This window comes from Trachypithecus francoisi, unplaced genomic scaffold (genome assembly GCF_009764315.1).
Source record: "Trachypithecus francoisi isolate TF-2019V2 unplaced genomic scaffold, Tfra_2.0 Lachesis_group8, whole genome shotgun sequence".
NCBI lineage: Eukaryota > Metazoa > Chordata > Mammalia > Primates > Cercopithecidae > Trachypithecus > Trachypithecus francoisi.
This window is the reverse complement of record NW_022681473.1, coordinates 2,290,345-2,314,782: the sequence shown is the minus strand read 5'-3', so window position 1 is coordinate 2,314,782 and position 24,438 is coordinate 2,290,345. Positions and strand designations below refer to the sequence as shown.

The following is a 24,438-nucleotide window of genomic DNA, read 5'->3' as shown; positions in this document are numbered from 1 at the left end:
TGCATCCCACACCCTGAAGCAGAGCACTCAAAGCAGGGCGCCCATCACAAGCACAGGCTGCCTCCGAGGAACAGCAACGCCGTGGCTTCTCTCCTAAACAGCCCCCAAAGCAAGGCTGATCCTACGCCCAGCAAAGCGGCCTCAGAAAGGAGACACTCTGATGGATTCCCAGAGGCAGGGGGCCTGGCCCGGGCTCTTCAAGGGGCACCAGTCACCTGGCCGCCCTCTCTCAGGTGCAGAGTGGGTGACAGAGATGCTTTTAGGAAGCTCTATGGCCAGCACATAGAGAGACGCCATAGGGCTCTGAAAGGCAGCAAGGGAGTTGCACAGGACTTCCCAGGACAAGGAGCTCCTGGCAGAAGGGGATTTCAACAGCTTCAGAGTCACTCAAGGGGAAGGCAGGAGGGACTGGTATCCGGTGGTCCTCAGTGACCAACACCGGGCTCTGGAGAGTCGGCCAAGTTACTTCTCCTGTCCCAACAGGGCAGTGGCTTCAAGTTCTGCCTGGTGGATTCTGAGCCTTTGTTCTTGGAACTCTTGCCAGGACATCAGGGGTCGACCCTGACCCGGGAGGAGCCTTGGCAGCTGAAGCTCAGCCCACCTAGGTGCCCCCAACTGCCCCAGAGAGACACTCGGGCCTACCCTGTTCCCCCTGCCCCTGGTCCACGTTCACCTTCGCTACCCGTGCCTGCCCAAAGCCTACAGGCCAGTGTCCAGCTCCAGCATCCTTCCATCCTGAACAGGCCCCGAGAGCCTCTGTCTCCCTGGGGTGGGCTCCAGGCAGGGTCTCAGGACAGATGAGTGAGAAGTTCCTCCTACAGGCTCACGGGGCAGTGACCTCAAGTCTGGCTGTGCAGAGCTGCAGGCCACCCCGTGCCCTGGGGGCTGTGCAGAGGGAGGGCCCACATCTGTCAAGTCCTAGTTCCAGGGTCTCAGTGCAGACAGGAACCAGGGCTCTGGCCCACACATACACAGGGCCCTGCAGTGAGGATCCCGGGGTGCAGAATCCAAGTCCAGATCTGCCTTTCATGAGCCCATGGTCTGCTTGCACATAGATCCTGACACACAGTAGGTGCTTAATAAAGATTTGCTGGCTGAACAAATGCAGGCGGAAATAACCCGGCCAGGGAGCTGACGACTGCGTTCGAAGCCTCAGGGTGGCCTGGGCAGTGGGGACCGGTTTTGGCTGGGTAGCTCCCGAGTGACAGGGACAAAAAGGCAAGTGAGCCCACAATCCCACAGAGGGACACGACGCTTCCCAGAGCACCCTGCAGCCCTGAGGAGGGAGTGGGTACTCTGTCCCTGGGCAACCAGTCTAGTGGAGAGTTGCCCCTGAAGCAAGTGTGCAGGACGGGGCTTTGTCAGACCCATAGGAGCTCACCAGGCAGAGTGAGGCAGGCAGGGAGGAAGAGAACCCCTAGCGGGCAGCAGCTGCAGAGGGAATCAGACCTCGCGGTGGGTTGAGGAAAATTCTGAGTCACCCACTGGTTCCCCAACGCGGGCAAAGGTGCCTTTACTTCTGCGTCTTTTCCCGGCAGCAGCAGCAAGGGCGCTGCGGGAAACCGCCTGAGGCCCTGCGCAGAGCAGGCTCCTCATCAGAGCAGCTGCGGGTCCCAGGTGGAAAACACCAGGTGGAGACCTGCGGGCCTGCGGGCGCCCTGAGCAAGTGGAGGCCAGGGCGCTGAGGACAGGACCCAACCTTGTTCCACAGAGAGGGGCCCACCCAGGGCTGTCACGGAGGCCCAGAGACTCTCCACAGGGTCTCACTTTGCTGCTGGGAGGGAAACTGAGGCCTTGCTCTGTGCTGGGAGGGAAACTGAGGCCTCGCTCTGTGCTGGGAGGGAAACTGAGGCCTCACTCTGTGCTGAAGGGGCAGCAGAAACCCAGGCAGTGGAGGCTCCAGCTGGCGGGAGGGGTGGGCCACCGGGCGGGGTGGAGGGAGCCTCAGCAGAGGGGAGGAAGCCGCAGCGATGACCTCATCCCCTAGGCCTCCGGGGCCGCCGCTCACGGGGTTTTTTAACCACAGGCATTGCAGGACAATTCCCTGGTATGTTCACCACCAAAGGCGCGGACGAGCCATGTTTGTGTTGTGCTTTTGAGTGCCTCTCTCTTTGTGTGGGGTTTGACAAAAGCCGTGATCCTGGAGACAAAAGCCAGGCCTTCACCTGGGCCAGGGCAGGGTCTCCTACTGCAGAGAGCAGGGGGGCAGTTTCTGGCAGCAGCCGGCCTCAGCAAGAAACAGGAGAGCCACCCAAACCGGGAACTCCTTCCCAAGCAAGAACACGCAACGCACACGCACGTCAGACACACGTGTGCACGCGCACAACAGGCACATGTGTATGCATGTGTGCACAGAGCTACCTACAAGCACACACACGTACACAGTACACACATGCACACGTGTGTCACTTCCACGGACGTGGGCACACAGATGTGCACACGCATGTACGTAAACACGTGCACACACAGCCCCCTCTGAATTCAGAAACCAGGCTGGGGCCCTCTTTACAGCCCAGGAAGTGGCTCTCCTCCCTGGGAGGCCATGAGCAAATCTCCCTGCCCAGCAGATTTCCGACGTGCTGTTCACGTGCTGTTCACGGTGTCCGCCGGACCCCAGCCGAGACCAGATTCCTCCCGAAATGGCTTTCTCAGGCCCACCGCATATCCCTGGTTCAGCAGAATCCTAATCCCTCCGAGGCCGCGCTGGGCTTTCCTTAGCCGCGCTGAGATAACAGCTTTCTGGCACTGCAAAGCTGGGCGGACGAAAAGAAACGAGAAAACAGGGGCTCCCTGGAAACACACCGCTTTGATCAACTTTTTCCCCAGCATTTAAACATCGTGCTTTCGGAATCCCTCACGCGGGTCCTGCACCCGGCCGGCCCCTCCTGGGTTCCCCAAGGCTGTGGTTTGGGCTCCCCGCGCTCAGCACTCCTTGGCGGGGCCCGCAGCTCCGGAGTCGCACGTAACCCGAGCGCCCTCTGGCGTCTCCAGGCGTTCCCGCCGCCTGGCCCAGGGGCTGCAAACACCTCCGCTTCTTGTGCCTCCCCGCAGCACCTCCCGTCCTTCCTGCAACCCTGCGCAGCCTCCCTCTGCTGGACTCAAGAACCCAACAGCCGTCCTCACTCCTCCAGGCCTGAAGCCTCAGGAACCTGCTGTCAGCCCCTTCCCCAGGAAGTCCCCGACTTCTGCCTATGCTCTGAGCCCCACCGCCCTGCGCCTGCCCTGCGCCCGCCCTGCGCCTGCCCTGCGCCCGCCCTGCGCCCGCCCTGCGCCTGCCCTGTGCCTGCTGTCCACTGGAAGCTGTGAGCCCTGGGAGGGGTCCCTGCCTGCCCTGCCAGCACCTGCTTACCTCCTTCTCACTGTGCCCCTCCCACCTGAGCGCCCCCTCCTCCAAGCAAGTGGTCACTGTCCCTGCAGATACTCCCCACCCAGAGCCTACGCCTCAGTCTCGGCTCTGCCTTTGATGTGTCTGTACACCCGCCTCTCAAGGCCGGGCCCGCGGCTGCCTCACTCTGCTGTGTCCCAGTGTGCCCTCCATGGCCATGACTGACAGCTGGACCCTCAAATTCCCCCGAAGGATGTGACTCCATGAGGCCAGTGCTTCAAGAGACTGCTGGGAAGTGTGGCGAGGCGAGCGGGAGGGCGTGTCCCACCCCTCCACCATGCAGGGGCAGCGGAAACCAGGAGCACATACCCAGCTGGGGTGTCCTCGTCGGGCAACTCTGGCCTATGGACTTGATGCAGGGAGGGACATGCACAGCCAGGAAGTGCCATGCGCAGCCTGTGGGGATAGCGCGGCCACGGGGTCCCGCCCTCAGGGAGTGTGGAATGGCCTGAGGCAGACAGATGCTTCTGAGCCTCCCAGAGCCCCACCAACCCAGAACAGGGCAGGTCGGCGGGGATGCTGCGCAGGATGGCGCCAAGCAGAGGCCTGAAACCTGCTAAGAGGCTGAGTGCTGACACTCCCGAGGACAGCCAGGCCCAGGGCGGAGGGTGTGCAAAGGCCCTGGGGCAGCCAGGAATGTCCAAGGCTTGGCCTGGAGTGAGTGAGCCCAGGCTGGAGGAGGTGGAGAGGGGAGGGTTACAGGTGACGGACCTGAACGTGGCACCTTAGGGAGTGTACTCTAAACGTCGCAGGGAGCTTCTGGAATGATCAGATTTTTGTCTTAGAAAGTCCTCCCCAGCTGCTGTGTGCAGGGTTGCCTGGTGAGACGCAAGGTGTGGCAGGGAGGCAGCCGGCATGAGAGAAGGAGGGACAAGGGAGGCGGCCAGGGTCTCTGCCTTCCAAGCAGTGGAAAAGGCAGAGGGGACTGCAAAGGGGACTGCAGCAGAAAGGGGGCTCTCTGCTTGGGGCTGCGGGCTGCTTCTCTGCCATGCCACCCCAGCCTGGAGGAGAGGGAGCTGCAGGGCAGTGAAAGGCCTGGTTCCTGCCGACCAGGGGTCTGTGGCCACAGTTCAGCAAATAGCCACCAGGTGGCGCACAGACCCCAGGGATGCGTGGACAGTGGGCAGGGCTGCCGGGATAAGGACCATCCTGGAGGCTTCCCTGGGGGCACAGCTCAGCACTGTGCCTTGAAATCTAGGGTCTGCCCTCCTGCCTGGGCAGGGCTGCATCCTAGGGAGCAACCCTACCTGGTCTGCTCCTCGCCCCTGTCCCTGCCTGGTTTAGATGCGACATGGAGGCCCTGGGGCGCTGTTGGTGATTCTAGGGCTGCAGATGGGCACGTGGAACCCAGGGAATGTCTAATTCTCGAGCTGTAGATGGGCACGTGGAGCCCAGGGCACATCTGAAGGTCCCTGCAGGTTGGGCCTGGGTGCACGCTTCTCCAGGCTTTGCCCTCCCAGCTGCCTGGGAGATGACCACCTAGGAAGTCAGGACCTGAACTTGGATGCTGTGGTGCTGACAGCCCTGGCTGGGCAGGGGCACCTGGGTGGGCTCACGTTAGCACTGGAGCTCCATGCTCCATTTAAAACCAAGCAAGTCCCAGACCACGTCGGGGGCGAGGGGCTAACCACCCAGATCCAAGCTAGTATGTGAGGGACAGGACAGGCAGGATCTCACGTCTCACACACAGCACAGGCATGAACATACATACATACACATAGGTACACACGCACAGCAACACATATCTATACATAAATACATACAACGCAGCCATACATAAACACACAACACATGCTCACAGGTGCACAGTACAATGTGCCTATATGTGGCCACATTTACATGTGTACATGCTCAGATACACACGTGCACACATGTACACACAATGAAACAGAGCCAACCATGCATGAAAGTCCCCACGTGCTCATGTGTACACACGCTTACTCAGATACAGATGCACACTTAAGCACACAGCTCACCCATAAACACATACATGCGTGTACACACAGCCACACGCGTACACATTCCCATGCATATGGGCACACACATACACACATGTACACACACCTGCAGAGGTACAAAGGGCCTCACACGGAGACCCTCCAGGGGAATGATTGGCAGTCCGGCTCTCAGCCTGGGAACCACTGGCATCCTTGGCCCCAGGCCCTCCAGGGACAACTACCAGGTCAGGGACCCCCCCACAGACCCAGCCCCCATGGCAGAACCAGCAAAGGACATCCCATGCCCACTCCTGAAGTTGAGCCAAGCCTGTCAGTTGGCGAGGGCAGAACGTCCTCCTGCTAGTCACAGCCAGAGACTTGGCTGGGTGCTCACCTGAGAGCCAGGTCTGTGGTGGGTGCGGAGGACTTGGGGATCCTGGACAGGTGCCATGGGGGCCCCATAAAACATGGGGCCCATGCTGCCATGGCTACTGGACATTGCCCTGTGGGGGAAGGATGGCCTCACCCTAACCAAGATGGCACAAGACGACACATACACCCCACCTCACTGGTGCAGTGTAAAAGTCTGAACAAAGTATGAGAGTACAGTGTGATAGGACATGAAACTCAAATTCCAGGACCAAGGGGATTTGTCCCCGGAAGGCAAGGCAGGCCCCTCACCGACAGGAGCACCTCACAGAAGCAGAAAAGACCCCTGACCAGAATCCACATGGTCACCATAAAACCACACCAGACGGCTGGGCGCGGTGGCTCACGCCTGCAATCCCAGCACTCTGGGAGGCCGAGACGGGCGGATCATGAGGTCGGGAGATCGAGACCATCCTGGCTAACACGGTGAAACTAAAAATACAAAAAACTAGCCAGGCGCGGTGGCGGCGCCTGTAGTCCCAGCTACTCGGGAGGCTGAGGCAGGAGAATGGCGTAAACCCGGGAGGCGGAGCTTGCAGTGAGCCGAGATCCAGCCACTGCACTCCAGCCTGGGCAACAGAGCAAGACTCCATCTCAAAAATAAAAAAAATTTTAAAAAAACCACACCAGACATCGGACCTGAAGGACCCTTCCTAAGCGCAGGAGGTGCACAACCCCTGCCCAGCAGCCAACCTGCCCATGGAAGCCAGGAGGGCCCAGCTGGCCGCAGGCACTACCCCCAGCTCTGGACAGACCCAAGCAGCAATCTGCCCTCCTGGGCATCCCTTATCTGGAAACACAAAAGAATGCAGAGGATAGAGGGGAAAACTGTGACCAGTCATGAGAGGTGGCGGGGCCACAGGCTGTAGCAGAAATTAACAGCTTTCACAGATGCCAGCAAAGTGCCTGGAAACCATGAGAGACTAGAGACTCCCTATGTGATGGGAACAATAACAACTTATTCTCATCAATATTATAATCATCAGGAATACACTTAGCAAAAACTGCCTGAAATCTACATAATGAAACCACAAAACGCTGCCCATAAACACACACGCCATGCTCCTGGAGACCACCGAGATGTCGGTCTCCCCCAATTCATTCACCCACTGCCATTGGGTTTCTTCCCGGGGCTGGATAAGGTGATGACAACATTCACTGGGAAAAGCAAGGCTGCAAGTGCCACCAGGAAACCCTCCAAAAAGAAAGCCCTGCCGAGGCACAAAGTGGCATCATGAAATTGACTTTAGTACTGGGAGAACCAAGTCAGTAGGGCCCCCGGTAAAGGAAAAGTCCAGCAGACCAGTGGGACAGAATAGAAAAACCCCAAAGCAGACCCTTCCTGCTGCCTCTGGACCTCTGGTTTACAGAGAAGACGGCCCCTCCAGTCAGGCAGGACAGATGGACTGTGGAAAACACGGCACTGGGAGAACTGGGAAGCACAGCAGGCCTGTGCCTCACACCACTTAACCAGGAAACTCCCAGCCACCATGGAGCACACACAGTTAACCTGGTGAGGGCTGGAGGAAACCACAGGTGAATTCCTCCAGCTATGGCTCAAGGTCCAAAAGCAACGAAGGAAAGCTAAAATGGACTCCCTAGAAATGGGATGGACTCCACCACTGAGGCCATCATGAGAGGACTCTGGACCCCGGCGGGACAGGCTCCCCTAGCCAGGAAGACACAGCACCGAAAAGCAGCAAGAAACCAGCCCAGATCTGCCTGTGTGTGCCAGGACCTGAGTCGTGACTCTCTCTTTCTTTGCAGATACTGGAAATATTCCACAACAAGACAGGAAAACAAGACAGCCCAGCCACGGAGAGGTGCTGGACCCAGTCCTGCCGGAGTCCTGTTGCCCACGGCCCACATTCAGGTGGCTTGTGTGGGGACCCTGTGGGCTCCAGACACAGCTGGCTCCCTGCACCCCGCCTTCCGGGCAGCCTCACGGCCAGATCAACTTTGGGGTTTTCCACCAGGCTATGAGCCTGCCCTGCCCTGCTCTCAGCACCTGCCTGGCACAGATGGCACCGACACCGCTCAGGCCAATGGAGGGGACCATCCAGGTGCCCGGGGTGAGGGCTGCTGCTGGGATGCCAGCAGGGCCCATGTGCCAGCCATAACCCAGGGGCAGGTGTCACCCAGACCCCAGGGACACTGTGCATGAAGGCTCGGGCAGGCCCCTGCCGGCCACAACGCCAGCTCTACCCTCCCTCCTCCTTCCCTCCTTCCAGCCCAGCTTGGGAGCGCCTCCTCCAGGAAGTCCTTTCAGACCACCAGCTCCAGGCTCCTCTCAGTCCTTGGCCCCCTCGCCTGTGGCACATACATCCCGAGTCACTTGGCAAGTGTGGGGTCTGGGGAGGTGCCCCTGTATCAGGGCAGGGCCAACGTGTGGGCAAGGGGCCGGGGGCGGCTCTGCCCCACCTTATGGGGCCCAGCGCTGGGGAGATGCCAGCCTCCAGGGCAGCCATGACATCCAGCCACGCCCTCAGATGCTACGTACCATCCAGAAGAGGGTCCCCGTGGCCAGGGCGGCATACTGCTCGATGGTGGACAGCACGCTGAAGATGAGGCAGACCAGGACGATGAGGAAGCTGTAAGACAGGGACACGGTGGTCAGCGCCACGGCCTCCACCCACCCCATAGATGCACCCGGCGAGTGGAGGGGCCCCGGCCTCAGTCCTGCCCCTGGGTAGGACTAGACAGTGCTATGAAAACCCAGTCGTCTGTTAGCTGGTGAGCACACACTTGACGTAGGTCCACACGAGGGATGCCGTCCCGCCGCGGGAAGGGACGAAGCACCAACAGGTGCCGCCACGTGGACGGGCCCTGGAAACATGGCTCCAAGGCCAGACACAGACAGGTGACCACCTGCTGACCACCTGCTGACCACCTGCAGCGTGGCTACGCCTTGGACAGTCAGCGCCACAGAAACAGAAAGCAGGCTGGTGGCTGCCCCAGGGTGGGACTGCTATGGGCATGGGGTTTTCTTTTGGGGTCATTAAACATGCTGGATGTGGATGGTGGTGATGGCTACACAACTCCAAACGTCCTAGAGCCACAGGGGGCCCACTTTCCATAAGTGAACTGCGGCACGTAATCATGTCTCCGCAAAGCTGATTTTACAAATCACTTCCAGAGAGCAGTCAACAGCCCCCTGTCCAGGAGTTCAGGGCCCAGGGCAGGGGTGCTGGTGGTCACAGCACAGAAGCCAGCCCACCAGATGGGGGTCCTGATACCTGCACCAAGTATCTGCTTCCCAGAGGAGCCTCGAGGCTGCAGGCTGTGGGCGGCTCTCCTCCAGTTTCACTTCCTCCTCCCCAAGGCCTGGAGGCCGAGCCACAGAACTCATGAAAAGGAAGGTGCACAGAGCCCCACCCTGGGGCAAACGTTCTGTACCTGTGGGCTCGCAGAGAACATACGGGCGGCCCACTCTGATCCAGGGAACCATAAAGATAAGGGGCTGCTGCCTCTGCAAACGTACCCTCCAGGGCCCGCCCGGCCTTCCTCCCGCCTCTGGGGAGATTCCTGTGGGCTCCGGAGACTCCAAGGACCCCCATGGATCCTCAGCGACAGGAGAGCCGGGAAGTGGCCACACAGCCCCGAGGGCCCAGGGAGACACAGAGAAAGCCACACACAGACCCTGAGGGCCCTGGCATAGATCCTCCGCCTGGCATAGGGTGCCCCAGGCCCCCTCCACTCCCTGAGATCCTGCCATCCCACGTGGCTTCTAACCCATCCCAGGGCAGCCAGAAGCCCCCTGCATTGCCTCTCACCCAGCCTCCAGAACTCAGCCCCACGTGGAACCCATCCTCTTCCACCTGTCCAGATGTGTACAGCCCAGCCCACCCTCCCCAGGCCCCCGGAGCCCACAAAAAACAGGCTACCTCCCAGCACAGCCTGCCTTGGCTCATCCTCCCACTGCACAGAGGTTTCTGGGGGAGGTGGTGGGGGAGCTCTGCACCCCCCTCCCCAGCAAGCTCCTGTGGGCAGGGCAATCCTTTCCTGGCCTCTGGCAGCCCTACCCAAAGGCCCTTGATGGCTCACTCAACCAACGACCCTGCTTAGGCCCCCTTCCTGGGTTCCTCCCTCCCCATAGCCATAGTCCCACTGCTGGCACTGGGCCAAAACCTGCAGCTACCATTTCCTCAGCCACCTGCCTCACCAGCGCCCCATCCCTCCCACACTGGTCAGCTCTACCTGCAGAGCTGACCCCAGCCAGCCCATCTGTACCCTGCCCATCCATCCTCATCTCCCCCTGACCACGGTGCCCACCTCCACCCTTGGCATCCCCAGCCCACATACCCAGCCAGTCAGTGAACCCTCAATGTCATACCCCAGTATTACACCGCAGTGGCCCCAGACCACCCCAGCTCCTCCTGGCCCTTGTTGCCAGTCCTGACTATGCCTGGCCCAGCCCACCACAGGGCCCGTGCGCCTGCTGCTGCCCAGCCTAAAAGCCCAGCTTCAGGGTCCTACCAACGGGCCCTGTCTCATGGGCAGAGGCCAACTCTGATGTCTGACCCTGGCACCCACAACACCCCAACTGTGTCCTTTATACTCAAGTATCACCACTGGGACGAGAGTCTGTTGTCCACCCCCTAGACCATGAGCACCCCAAGAGTGGGGCTGTGGGCTGCAGTGCACACCCAGGATGCGGCCTGGTGCACAGTAGGTGATCAGTCCCGTGGGACTTCCTTCATTTAATCTCTAAGCCCCAATGCTGCTGCTTCATCCCCTTCAGCATGACCCTTCCTCTGCTCCGTGAGGTTACTCCCCCACTGGGACATTCGACCCAAAGCACAAGTCTGATCAGCCATGTGGTTCCAGGAGCACCTGGAAGGCTGGCATGCAGCCCTGCCTTTCCCTGGGCCTCAGTCTCCCCGACCCCCGCCGGCCCAAAGCTCTGGCTGCATAAGCTGCCTGGCATTTGCCAATGCGGTGCTTCCAACCAGGGACCCTCTCTGCACCCCCACCCTCCACACTGCTTTGGCTCTGAGGACTCTTCCTGGCCAGCTTGGACAGGATGCCCCGGCCTTGCCAGGCTCCCTCTGGGTGCTCCCACACTGACCACTCCTGCCCTCATCTGTCTCTGGGACCAAAATCTGCACAGTGCTGGCATGGGGTGGGTGGGTGCAGAGTAATTAGTTCAACAGACACAGCTGGAGCCTCTGGGCCAACCCTGTGGGGAGCCCTCCATAGGGTGACTCTGTGGATCTCATGGGGATACAAGCAAAGATTGGTTGGAAGGGTGAGTGCCCATCTGCATTGGGCACCATTCTGGGCACTGGGAATGGGCTCAGACTGGCCCGACTTGCACAGAGCATGCTGCCCACTGCCGGAGCAGGGTTCCCTCCAGGTTCTTAGAAGAGCCTTTGTGCCAAGCCGCAGGCCCTGGCCCCACACTCTGCAGCCCCCAAGGCAGGGCTGGGTCTCTGCCCCTTGTTGGTACAACTGTTGGCTCTCTCACCCCACCAGGGCTCCCTCCGCCATGACTGCCACACTTAATCCTCCTGGACGTCTGTTTGTTTTGATTTGCAGTGAGCAGGGAAGTGAGATTAGACACAGCCTGGCTCAGCCACGAGGAAGCAGAGCAGGGCTGCCCGGGGCAGAAGATGCCACCTGCCTGCTCCCCAGGCCCATGGGGTGCAGAGAGGACCAGGGCTCCATCTGCACATGGAGATGCAGTGCCCACTGGTGCCCCAGGCAGCTCCCCTGCCTCAGTTTCCTCATCAACACAAAGAAGCGGCCCACAGGTGCTTCTTCCCAGGCTGTGGAGGGAAGTGTCACCCGACATCCAGCAGGGAGTCAGGAGTGAGCGTCGACTTCACCCTGAGGCCTTGGATAAACCAGAAGCTCCCAGTGCTGACTCCTGCAAAGATGTGGCAAAACCCACCACCCACCAGGGACCCTGGGGAGGATCCACTAAGTTGCTCTCTGTCCAGCAACAGGAAGTGCTCCTGGGGGTTGCAGGCCCCTGCCTGGTACCCACACCCCTGCTCACTGACCACCGGCTCAGCCAGTGCTTTGCAGACAGTAACACAGACCCCCACGAGACCCTGCCCGACTGTGACGTCACTGCCACGCGATCATCAAACACATGCTACAGGTAGGGAAACTAAGGCTCCAAGGGCTTCTGAGGTCACAACTGGGGTAAACTGAGGAGGGGACAAAGGACTGCAGCCTGGTTCCCCGACCCGGCATGGCTGGGGTTCCTGGAGGCTGGGCCCTCAGTGTGAGAGACTGCCGGGCTCTGGTCTCGGTGCGCGTGGGCAGGGATAGGGCTGCAGTGAGGGGGGCACGGCCGCTTCCCCGTCGCAGAGCTCGGCTTCCATCCTCCCGTCTCCTCCTCCAACTCAGATCCTCCTGCTTCTCTTAGGAGAACCCTCACCATCGCAGTGAGGGCCCACCCGAGTGACTCAGGACAACCTCCCCTCTCGCGAGCCATCCCTCAGTCACCCTGCAAAGCTCCTTTGGCCACACAACCTAACTTGCTCACAGGACAAGGACATGGACACCTCAGGGGCCACCGTTCAGCCAAGTGATAGCCGTGTCTGAGTCACGCGCCCGAATCCACGCCACTGCCCCAGCCTCTCAGTGACCTGCACAGAAGGCGCTGCACTCCCCCCACTCTCAAATGAGCAAACGGGGGCCTGGGGAGGGAAGGGGGCCATGGGCAGGACCCAGATCTGCTGACCCTGCAGCCTCCAGGCCCAGGTTGAAAGCTCTCAATTTTTAAGAAAAAAAAACAAACAAATTGTAAACTTCTTCCGTGGCAGAGGCCAGCGAACAGAATCGCCTGCAGCCTCTCTGCCCTTCGCAGGGCACCGTGATGGGTACCTGCAACGTGGAAGCTGAGATAGCCTCACTTCACGGCCACTCTTCTAAAAGACCACAGGCGACACTGCTTTCTGCATCTGCTGTCACGGCTTTTCGATTCTTGTGCTGTTTGGGCGACAGCCGGCCATCACAGTGGCAGTTGGTGACCTCAGCCACGGCATAGAAAGCAGTGACAGGGATGGGCGCAGTGGCTCATGCCTGTAATCCCAGCACTTTGGGAGGCCGAGGTGGGAGGATTGCCTGAGGACAGGAGTTCGAGACCGGTCTGGCCAACATGGTGAAACCCCGGCTCTACTAAAAATATGAAAAAATTAGCTGGGCGTGGTGGTGGTTTGTGCCTGTAACCCCAGCTACTCGGGAGGCTGAGGCAGGGGGACTGCTTGAACCAGGGAGGTGGAGGTTGCAGGGAGCCGAGATCATGCCACCGCACTCCAGTCTGGGCGACAGAGCGAGACTCCGTCTCAAAAAAATAAAAATAAAAAAAAAGCCATGATGGATGCTGGTTAGCACCAAGTGCAGAGTGGGCACTCACTCACAGGCTGCAAGTGGGCTTGGAAGCTTGGTGACTGGCTGCCAACGCCAAGCGCCTAGGCTTCATGGCATGGATTCCAGCTGCAGGGGCTTGTCCTGCCCATGTCCTGTGCTCGGGAGACACAGTGGACTCAGGTGTGTGGAGTTACTGCAGCGGGAAGATTCTCGACTGGACCTTGCGGGGGAATACAGGATCTGACCAGGGAAGACTGCACGTGGGTGGTCCTGGACCAGCCCCCCCAGAGTGTTCACCCCAACTGCCTGGGCAGAGGTGCCTGGGAAAGTCCCGTGCAGTGGAATCGCAGCTGAGTCAGAAGACGGGGCTCCAGGACCAGGGCTGGGAGCCAGCAGGGGCTGAGAAATGTTCCCCCGCAGGCCAGGCAGATGGTGGGGACAGGTGCCCATGGGCCAGGCTGGCTGTCAGCCTTGCCATATTCTGAAGGCTAAATGATTCTTCCAATATTTTGATACACCGTGCTAGCCTCAGAAGGAATTATATGACAAAGGTTACTTTTATCTACTCCAGATAAAAAGAGTTTTATCTTATTTACCGCTTTATCTATTCTTGTCTCAGGCGGAGCTGGGAACCTCACAGGAGCCGAGCTGGGGTCCCTGCCCTTGAGGCACTCAGGGCCTGGGGTGCCTGTGCACCCTCCTGCCTCTGCAGAGCCACCCGCCACCCCCTCTGCCTCAGCTCCAAGGCCAGGCAGTCGCAGCCCCCGACTGCAGAGCCGGGAAACCGAGGCCCTGGGAAAGGATGAATCCTATGCGTGTTCTGGACACGGAGGGGAAAGCAGGGCAGGCTAGTGAAGGGGTGGAAGGGAGAAGACATTGACCCCCCCCCAGGTCATATGGTCCCCTGAACGCTGTCCCACCGGAGCTCCCGGGACAGCGTGGTCATGCGGGGGGCGTTGCATGAGTGGGCAGCCCCCCATGCCCCAGGAAACAATCCCCTACTTGTTCTCCTTGGCAGCAAATCGGCCTCAGGAGCAGTGACGGTGAGTGCCAGCCCCGAGGGCACCTGGTGAATTATCCAACATCATTTCAACATCTCAGTCCCGGGTGGCCGGGAACACGGGAGAGTGCAGGAATCCTACCAGGGTCACAGCCTGAGACGCTGCAGGAGGGTTCCCCCGGGGTGCAGGCAGTGGGCCTGGGTGGGCTCCATGGCTCAGATGGCCTGGGGCTAAAGCGAGTTCAAGGCTGGAGACTCCATGACCTGCCCTGTCGCACACACTAGGGCCCCCTGAGCAGTGCCCCTAAATGGGCCTGATTGATCCAGGTGCGAATCCAGTCCAGGCAGGGGACATGCTGGGACCCTGGCCTTCTGTGCCCACTTGGGGACAGGACGCACACACAGTGAGTGACAGCCTCGTTAGCCCATGGGGGGCGTTTTATAACCCTGAGATGTTTCCCAATAAAGCTGAGAAACCTGAAAGACAGCCGCCTACTTCACGTGCAAAGACATGTGGGCAGCTCGAGGGGTGCCCTTAGAACTCCAGCTCGAAGCCACTGCACCGTGGAGCTCACCCAGGGTCGAAGCTGAAACCCCGAGGCGCAAAACCCCTGGAGAACTTTGCACTCCCGTGTCCGTATGCTTAATTTCTTGAATCTGTAAACATTAAAAATTACGTTAATACTTGAAGAGCTTTGTCAGTCTGAAAGCATCATGCATGGAAGGACATGAGCACAGAGGCGCCTTGAGCACACCGCACCACGCACAGTGCCAGTCACAGAAGCACAAAGGCCGCAGGGCTCCACTCGGGAGGCACCTGGAGCAGCCAAATCCACCGTCGCAGGGAGGCGGACAGCGGGACCGGGGGACAGGGGATCTGTGGACACGGGGAGGACGGATCCATGGTCGCAGAGAGCAGGACGGCAGGCCAGGGAGAGGGAGTGGAATTTCATGGGTGCAGAGTTTCAGTTTGGGAGAGAAGTTTTGGGGTGGATGGTGGTGATGGTTGCACAACCATGTAAATGGACCTAATGCCACTGAACTGTAACCTTACAAAGGGTTAAGATGGTAAATTTTGTGTTCTGTGTATTTTATCACAATAAAATAAAAAGCACTTTTTAAAGGAAACAGTAAACAACATTCATAGAGCATGCATCAGAAGGTTCAAAATGTTTCACGTGGCTGGTGAACGAGATCGAGCAATGTTCAAAGACCCCCACTGGGGACAGGACCTCGCCAGGCTGATAAGCAGACAATAGGTTAAGCGAACGTAAAGCCGAAGGCGGGACAGGGCCTCGAATGTGTAACCTCAAGAGATTAAATATTGATGCTTAAACCCCAAACCACATCTAGGGGCTTAAAAAAAAGTCATCCTGGAAGACTCCAAATGCCTCCAAAACCCACGTGCCCCAGGAAGGAAACACTGGGGGCTGGGGAGGACAGGCTTCCCCTGCTCGCTCACTGGCCACCAGCAGGTCTCCATCCCTGATGTGGCTGCCGGCTCCAGGGCTGCTGAGCTCAGAGCCCTGGGATGTGGACGACCAGGGGCAGAGGTCTCAGGGCCTGCCAGGGCTGTTCCCCAGGGCTGAATCTGTACCTCAGTAAAAAAGCTACCAGCTGGTCACCCCCCTCACCAGTGGCTGTCAGCGGGCAGCCTCAGCAGGGTTTGGGGGTCACCAAGGTTACCCACAGGTTCACCTGCTTCCTGGCTCTGCATGGGTGGAGCCTGGGCCAGGCATCTCCTGACCCCTCCCCAAGGGGTGAGTTCTGGCCCACACAGAGGGCCCCACGCTGGGCTGGACACCGGGCACAGGTTCCCCCCTCTGAACCCCACGTCACATCATGGAAGTCCTGGTGAGGAGACAGAAGCCCTGGTGAGGCACGTCTGGTCCCAGGCTGCCCCCCGGAAGCCCCCTGGACTGGGACCAGGAGGTACTACCAACTGATGGAGACGCTGGGCTCAGATACAGCATGGGACGCACCCAGACTGGCTGACTCCAGGGCCCCCGGCCCCACCACTCGGTGCCACGGTCCTGAGGCAGGAATGCCATAACCAGGCCATGCGTCATCCTGGGTGGGGGTGGGGGCGACAGGGCCCTTTTCAACCTTCCAGCCTCTGCGGGCTCCCGTGTCCTGGGTGTGTGGTGGCCTCACTCTCGTGCTGTGCAGCACGTGGCCGGATCCTCCTCTGTTGAATCTGTCCTGTCTTTTAGGAGGACATGTGTCACTGGACTTGGGCCCCCTGGGTAATGCAATCATGCCTCTCCAGACCCTCAGCCTCAGCTGCAAAGGGGTTTTTTCTATGTCAGGTCACATTTGCAGCTTCCAGGGATGGAAACCAGTCTTGGGGGCCACCACCTGGTGTCCTATGACATATGATAAGTATTTAATACATTACTTATGATCATTATTGGTAGATTTTGAATTCTTAAACAGCCGAATTAGGTATTGGTCAAAAACATATATTAGCTTTTTTTGTTTTGTTTTGTTTCATTTTGAGACAGGGTCTTGTTCTGTCGCCCAGGCTAGAGGACAGTGGTATGATCCTGGCTCACTGTAGCCTCAATTTCCTAGGCTCAAGCGATCCTCCCACCCTGGTCTCCCAAAGCGCTGGGATTACAGGCATGAGCCACCATACCTGGCCTCATGTCTTAATTTTTAAAACATAATTCAAAATGTACTCAACACTCAGAGTTTCCTTTTCATCCTCTCACATCCAGATCCTTCATGGAATTGCATCTGCAAAGATTCTTTTAAAACGAGGGTGGTGTCCATGCACACTGGTGTCAGGACAGGGACATCTCCCTCACCATTCAGCCCAAGGGCATCACCCAAACCCTGTTGTGTTGGAGAAAAGGGAGCTGGGGATGACAACTCCCAGCACAGGCAGGACCCGGCTGGTCCATCTTCAGCAGGCAGCTGCCACGTCAGGAGTAGGTCCACGAGGCTCCCTAGCACCCCAGCCCCTCAGGGACCAGCACTTCTCACCAGAAAGGCAACAGCTGCCCCCAACCATTGCCCCTCAGGCCCCCCCAGAGCGCCCTGTCTGCCATTGTCCACACGTCCCAGCTGGCTGGCAGGGCCTTGGAAGCCTCTCCCCTGGCGGCCACAACAGAGCACAACCCACAGAAGAGGCGTGGATGGGATCCCACACCCGCTTCACAGACCCACAGCCTGGGCCTCCCGGTCCAGCTCTGGGTGCACGGATGCCTCCCCACCTGGCCGGGCCGTGTTGGCCCAGGGCTCCCGCGGCCACCCCATGCCTCACGCTGTTTTGAACTCTTTCACTGCAACTTGTTCCACAGCATCTGAGCCTCATTTCTTTCAAATGTTCTTGAAGGCAACGTGATCCATAGCCCAAAGGACACAACAATGGGTGACTCGGTGCGGCCGGGGGGTAAGATTTCTGCCCTCATTGTCTCCGGAAGCCCCAAGTGTGCTGCTGCCCCCGTTAGACACAGCCGCCAGCCCGCCTGTCAAGGAGCCATCTGGAGATTAAACCTGTGTCCCGCAGCAGGACTGAGGCTGTCCCCAGCCTCTTGGGGTTTCAGCTGACACTTCCCAAAACAGATCTGGACTGGGAACCCCAAGAAACAGGTCCCTCCCTGCCAGCTTTCGGCTGGGCCCCCACAGAGCTCCTCTGCCTGCAGTACCTCCCCAGAGGCTGGTCCCCCTGCCAGGGCCACTGGGCCTGCACCCCAACTGTGGGGCCACCAGGCCTGTACCCCAACTGTGGGGCCTCTCAGGAGGCCTCTGGCTCTGGCTTGTACCAGTTCATGGACCACCAGGCAGTCATTTCCACCACTGCCTCCCCGACCAGAGCAGGGGCTCCCCAGGCAGGGGCCTACCAGCTGCATCCCCTCTGAAGGCCCAGTGCCAGGCTTGGGATGCACGTCTGTGAAGTGTTTACTGAATGACTGCTGGTGTGAATGAATGTCTAGGGTAAACCCTGAAGCTCGGTGAACGAAGTCTCAGTGCTGCCTCCTCCATGCAGGCCTCCAGAGTGAATCTGGAAGTGAGATTAGGCTCCTCAGGCTCTGTTCTTTTCCTTCCTATCCCGCCCCACACCACAGGCTCAGCCTAGCCCCCGAGTGGCCTTTCAGCAGGACATGGTACTGAAGCAGCGTTCTGCAACCCCCTCACCCCCAGGCTGCATGCCAACAGCACAGGTTGACAAGTCGCTGGGAGCCTCCTGGGGTGGGCTCTGACGTGAGCTGCGGGTGCACGCATGGCCACCCCAGCAGGCAGGTGTGATGGGCAGGACGTGCAGGCACATGCTCGCATGGCCACCCCAGCAGGCAGGTGTGATGGGCAGGACGTGCAGGCACATGCTCGCATGGCCACCCCAGCAGGCAGGTGTGATGGGCAGGATGTGCAGGCACATGCTCGCATGGCCACCCCAGCAGGCAGGTGTGAGTGGGCAGGACGTGCAGGCACATGCTCCCACTGGCCAAAGCAGTCCCTCTTCCCTGAAGGAGCAGCATCTTAGGGGCTGCCCCTAGAAGACCAACTCAGGACAGGTGCAGGAGGTGGTGATCCTGCCGGGGGAAACCCTCCCAACCCACCTGGCTGCCACACCACATGCCTGGACGTCCTGGGACAAGGTCCTGCCTTTACTTCCATTCTGCCTGATTCCTGCCAGACAGAGAGGTGAGGTGCCACAGGCCAGACAGTGACGCAGCCGGGACTCAACACGTGTGGGGTGGGGAAGGCGCCCCAAATCCAACCTGTCCCAGGGCTTCCAAGCCCTGAGCCCCCTTCGGTGCAGACAGAAAGCCAGGTCTCCCACCAGAGCCCTCCAGGGTGTCCCAGGAGCTGTCCCTGGAGATCCATCAGGTGCATCTCACCCCATCCTCATCACCAGGAACCTGGATGTCCCCCGCACCAAGAGGCAACAGGTGTGCGTTCCTTTTTCAACAGCCCTGCAGGGTGTTGGGTTCTGCTGAGGGACTGCTGAGGAACCCAGCCAGGGACTGCTGGGTTCAGCTGAGCACAGAGCTCCTGGATGCTCAGGTTGTGCAGTGGGGATGAGGACTGGCCCCGCCTGGCAGCTACTAAGGGCTCATTCCCAATTCATTCCCTGATGGCCAGGGCCCTCGACCACACCTCAGTGCAGAGCCTGGAGCCTGGCCCTGATCCCTCCTTTCCAAGAGCAGCCTGGGGGCAAACACAGCCATGCTCGAGGCCCCTGCCGCACCATCCTGAGTGTCACATCAAAGCCCTTCAGAGGCACTAGAGGGACAGGTGCTGGGGGAGCCTCAGGCTGCTAGGAAGCTTCCCAATGACACCACCGGGAAGTCAGGGCGAGGTGGGGGAGAGATTGGGGCGGGAGGGTCAGAACAATGTCCCTTCCTACCAGAAGAGCCCAGTGCAGGCCTGGCACACCTCTGGGCCAGAGAGGAAATGTCCTAGGTGTGGTGGGGCAGGTGGCCTCTGTGGCAATATTTGGCCAGGCATGGCTGTGTCCTGATAAAACTTTGTTGACAAAATCAGGTGCTGGCTGTAGCATGAGGACCCCGGCACAGACTACTGCTGAGAACCCAGGGCTCTGGCAGGATGACGCGGGTGTCTGCACCTGGGTGTTAGTTTCATGGGACCCGCTGCATGATCAGGAGCACCCAACGATGGCATGTAAACATCAAGCTGAGGGCAACCGAATTGGTCATGTCTGGCTCCCTGTCCATTTCAAAGGCTTTCTGGGGGCCAATTTTGAACCCAGAGATTGAGAATTCAAACAGGAACGTGTGCCCCCAGAGCTGGCAGCCACATCCCCTTTACAAACAGGCTCCATCGTGGCCTCCCAAGAAGCACAGTGGGTCAGTGGTCCCAGGCGTGAGGGGAGGCTGGGATTGAGCCATGTCAAGTCCACTTCCTCCTGTCAACTCTAAACTTCATGAGAAGCCTGAGAAGTTGGCCCATCCCTCATTCACAGGACAAGAGGAAGCTCAGAGAGCTTAAGGGACCTGCCTCGAGTCACACAGCACTGAGCAGTTGGAGAGAACTGGACTCCAGGTCTGCCTGACAGCATCACAGGTCCCCACTGTACCTCGAAGCACCCTGAAAACTACAACCCAGAAGTAAGCCTGGAGTGGTGGGCATCTGGGCAGCCTGACCTTCCAGAGGGAGATTCCAGCAGGAGCCCTGGCCTGGGGGTGGGCAGATAGGCCCAGGGGCTCAGTGAGGAGAGCAGTGGGATGCCCGGCCCCTGGGGTCAAAGCTGTCACTGCAGCCATGGCACACACAGAGGTGGCCAGGGCCTCAGCAGAGGACGGGGGTGGCCAGGCTCTGGGGTGCAAGCAGGAAAGGCATGAGCTTCTCCTGGGGCCTGGAGGGTGCAGGTGGCCAGGCAGAGGCACAAGCCCGCCAGGGCCGAGGGCTGCTGGGGACGGGGCTCTGTGCTCCCGGGGCCAGCCACACAAAGCCGGGCTCCCTGGGCTGTGATAAGACACCCACAGAGAGTATATTTAGAAGGCGCCGGGAGGACAAACTGAAGTGACCCCATGGATGTGGCCCTATCTGCCCTAGGACACTCGTCTTGTCTCTGTGAGAGGCCTGCCCAGGGTGGGGAGGGACTGGGCGGACCAGATGCACCTGAGCACCCCCCACCCCAGAAATGGCGAGGCTCTGCCTGGGCATGGCTTGGTCCCAGCAGCCTTGTCCCTCACCCCCACTGATGGCAGTGGCACTGTCTGGAGCAGAGGGTGGTGGTCTTGCTGGGCAGCAGGGGCCTCGGGGACGTGGGAGGGGTGGCCAGGCCTCCCCACCCCCCCCACACAGGGCGGGCTTTAAAGCCTCTGAGAAGTGAATGAAACGACGTCCTTTGCAGCAACATGGATGCATCTGGAGACCATGATCCTAAGCGAACTAACAGAAACAGAAAACCAAACACGGCACGTTCTCACTCATGAGTGGAAGCTAGACAGATGGGATGCTTGGATGGTGGAGAAAGGTCACTCTGGGACTCCAAAGGGGAGGTGGAGTGGGTGGGAGGGGGAGGGTTGAAAAATTACCTTCTGAGTGTCATGTCCAATACCCGGCTGATGGGCACACGAGAAGCCCAAACCCCACCATTATGCACATAACAAACAAGTATGTGTACTCCTCAAATCTAAAACAACATAACATAAAAAATAAGAAAGACTTGAGGAAGCCGGCAGGGCTCCCAGAGCCTCCACTCGGGAAGGGGGCGAGGTGCGGAAGGACAGAGAAGGTCTCAGGTGCCTGGGAACCGCAGGCAGCCAGGTCAATGCAACCCACTGGCAGCTCAGGGTGTGGGTCCTCAGGGTTCATCCCTACTTGAGAAAGTCCCTCCTCACATCTAGCCCAAGTCTTTCTTGCTGTAGCTTGGTCTCCTACATAGGGAAACCTCCTACCCACTACAGAGAACACAGGGTGTCCCTGGAAACAGAGCTGCTGTGTGGCCTCGAGCCTCAGTTTCCCCACTGGGACATGGGAATGCATCAAGGGCACCCGGCAACCTGAGCCACGTTCATCCTCAGATCAGCCCCAGCCACACCTCAATATTCCAGAGATGGGGCAGCCCCAGGCTCCGGGACCACAGACACCTGGTAAGATGCTGCCAGGCTCTATGACCAGGCTAAGAGCAAGTGGGGAGGCGGCCAGTGTCCTGCATGGCAACGTGCCCCAGGCAGCTCCCTCGGCTCTTCTCACTGCCGCCATGGCCGCCAGCGAGGTAAGGTGCGACAATGGCAGGGGAGGCGGGCATCTTCCCCTCCGTGGAGGGCCAAGCCAGGAGCTGAGGGCAGCTCAGGTTGAGGAAGCTGACCAGGGCACCAGGAGTCACCTGCACACCCCCCACCCACCGCTGATGGAGACAAACAGTCCCCCAGTGTCACTGTGGGGCCCGGGAGCCACCTGCCTCTCTGAGCAGCTGGGTGAACCAGCATGGGACAGGCCCCATGCACACGCCTTGCAGGCCGGGGGGCATCAGAGGCCTTGAAACAGGCAGGTGGGGCTTTAGCCAGGCAGGTGAATTCTCTTTCTGCACCCGACCTTCCTCCCTCTCCCAGCCCACTGGAAGGGGCAATCAGGGAGGGCTTCTCAGAGGTGGAGGCCCAGTCCAGGCAGAGAGGATGGCAGCCTGTGCAGATCCCAGAGGAGAGAAAAGAATGCAACCTACAGGGATGGACGGAACTCAGGAGAGAGGCCAGTGCAGACGCAGAGAAGCAGTGGCTGGGGTGGCTAGGACAACCCCAGGCTCTGGTGATGGAGGCTCCCAACAGCAAGTGGGTGGCCATCTCTCCCAATAGGCCCCAGTGTGGTGGACTGGTGTCTGTGGAACCCTACACAGGACAGGGGTGCCTTGGGCCCAGCAGGGACCTCAGGCCGGCAGGTGCTTAGGCCATGCCCTGGGGAAGAGGGCCCAAGACCCGCTAGGCTCTGCGGCTCTCGGGGACTGCCCAGCACTTTGAGGGCAGGGCAGGTGGATCCCATCCCAGACACTCCCCTTTGATCCGCAGGGCAAACAGCTGCCCCACCCTCATGTCCCACAGGTCTCTTGAGGTCATGAATCCTTTCCAGTTGAGTCTAGAACTGACACTTAGAGATAGTCTCTGCATGGCCATACCAGGGGACAGCCAAGAAGAGCAAATAGCGCTCAGGTGAGTGACGCCCCCTGGAGTTGTGCAATGACATGGCCAGGAGAAGACAAAGGTCCTGGTGGGGTCCCTGCACCCACATCACACAGGGTCAGGATTCACCCCCAAATAAGACCTGGTAGCCCAGAGCACAGCACAGCATCAGGCTGTCTCCTGGGAAGCACTCTCCTTGGAGGATGGCTCTTCCCAGTGAGCAGGCCAGGGCACGAGCAGGCCAGGGCACGAGCAGGCCAGGGCACGAGCAGCCTCCTTCCCGAGCTACCAACTCTCCGACCTCCCAAGGTTCCTGCTCCAGGGCCCACTGCCTTCCCAGAGCCAGAGCTCCTAAAGCCCCATCACCTACTCCCCAAGACCCTGGGCCAGGAAAACCCTCTGCTGACACAGCAAGGATCTCGCCAAGGGGACAGACCCCCTTGGGGAACGGGACACGCCAGCCCCCACAACTGGGGGTGCCTCCTCATTGGGGTTGTTTACCTGAACTCCAGGCAGGCAGGTAGGTGCCCTCAGCCTCCATGACCAGTGGTGGCCCTGAGGCATCCCCTGTAACAGCAGGCTGGACCAGAGTGTGTGGCCCCAGGCACCCAGGGACCCAGCCCAGTTCAGCCTCAGGCCCAAGGCATGGACATCCCCACTCACAGAGCAAGAGGTGGCCAGAGGGCCTCAGGGCAGGGCTGCCCATCCCCAGAAGCCACTGAGGGACACTTCAACACACAGCCCGCTGGCCCCACGCGGTCGTGGCCACACTTGTCTTGAGGGAAGACTGGGAGGGGCTGTCATTCCAGGTGGCTGTGCATCCCATTGGAAATCCGGGTAGGTGGGGGCAAGGATGAGGGGGAAACGGGGATTCAGAGTGGGAGGTGGGCATATTGGGATGGGGGACAGACAGTTCTCCTGGCTGCCCATCTTGGGGGCATCACTTTTCTGCCAATCCCAGTGGCCCTAGGCATCGATGGGGAGGATGCAGAGGCAGGGGCAGCCTGCAGCCCCCTCCCGACCCGGCTCCAGCACCCATAGGGTCCTGAGTCCAGGGAAGGCTGAGCATGTGCAGTTCTCATTGTCACGGACTGGCCAGGCCGAGCACTCAGTAAGCTTATGTCCTAGGTTTTGTGCAAATCTTGTTCGACTGAGGGTGCACAGCCCATGGAAAGCCCTGGCATGTAGGAGGCACCCAACCCTGGGATGAGACGCAAATCTTGCATGCCGAACCCTACAGTGCAGCCCCTGACGTCTCTGCCCTGCAGGAAGCGGTCCCATTTCCTTTCTCCAGCTGACCCGAGACAAATGCTCATGCTTCCTCTGCACTGCTTCCTCATGCCCTGTCCACGCCCACTCTGACCTGTGCCCTCCACCAGGGAAAACCACAAGTTTCTCCCTGCACAGGGGGCTGCAGGCCAGGCCAGGTTCCACACAGCAGATTGAGGGGCCCGCATGTGTCCAAGCACCCGCTCCCCTGGGCTCCTGCATGGAGGTTCCCACGGCACAGAGGACCTTCCGGGCCACAGTTCCACCAGGCCTGGCTTTCACCAAATCCTGGAGTCACTCATGGGCCTGGAGGGAGGAAGTGGCTAATTTTGCAACAGGCCTGGCATGGGGCATTGAATTATTCAACAACAGATGCATTTAGCAGTTTTATTTCTGTCTCGGTATCCTCAGTCCCGCCCAACAGGAGCCCAACTCTGGCAGGAGGGGCAGGTTGGCACCTCTACACAGCAGCTAGGAGCATGGAGACCACTCACCCGTCACCTG

At 59.6% G+C, this 24,438-nt stretch overlaps 1 protein-coding gene across 3 annotated transcripts in view; it reads right to left on the bottom strand.

Moving 5' to 3' along the window:
• KCNQ1 (potassium voltage-gated channel subfamily Q member 1) overlaps positions 1-24,438 on the bottom strand; it is a 401,184-nt gene that overhangs the window by 308,706 nt on the left and 68,040 nt on the right. For all 3 annotated transcript variants that reach the window (XM_033207531.1, XM_033207530.1, XM_033207529.1), the window contains exon 2: positions 8,252-8,342. In XM_033207531.1, coding sequence (XP_033063422.1) covers positions 8,252-8,342 — 91 coding nt within the window. The remainder of the gene's footprint in view (positions 1-8,251; positions 8,343-24,438) is intronic.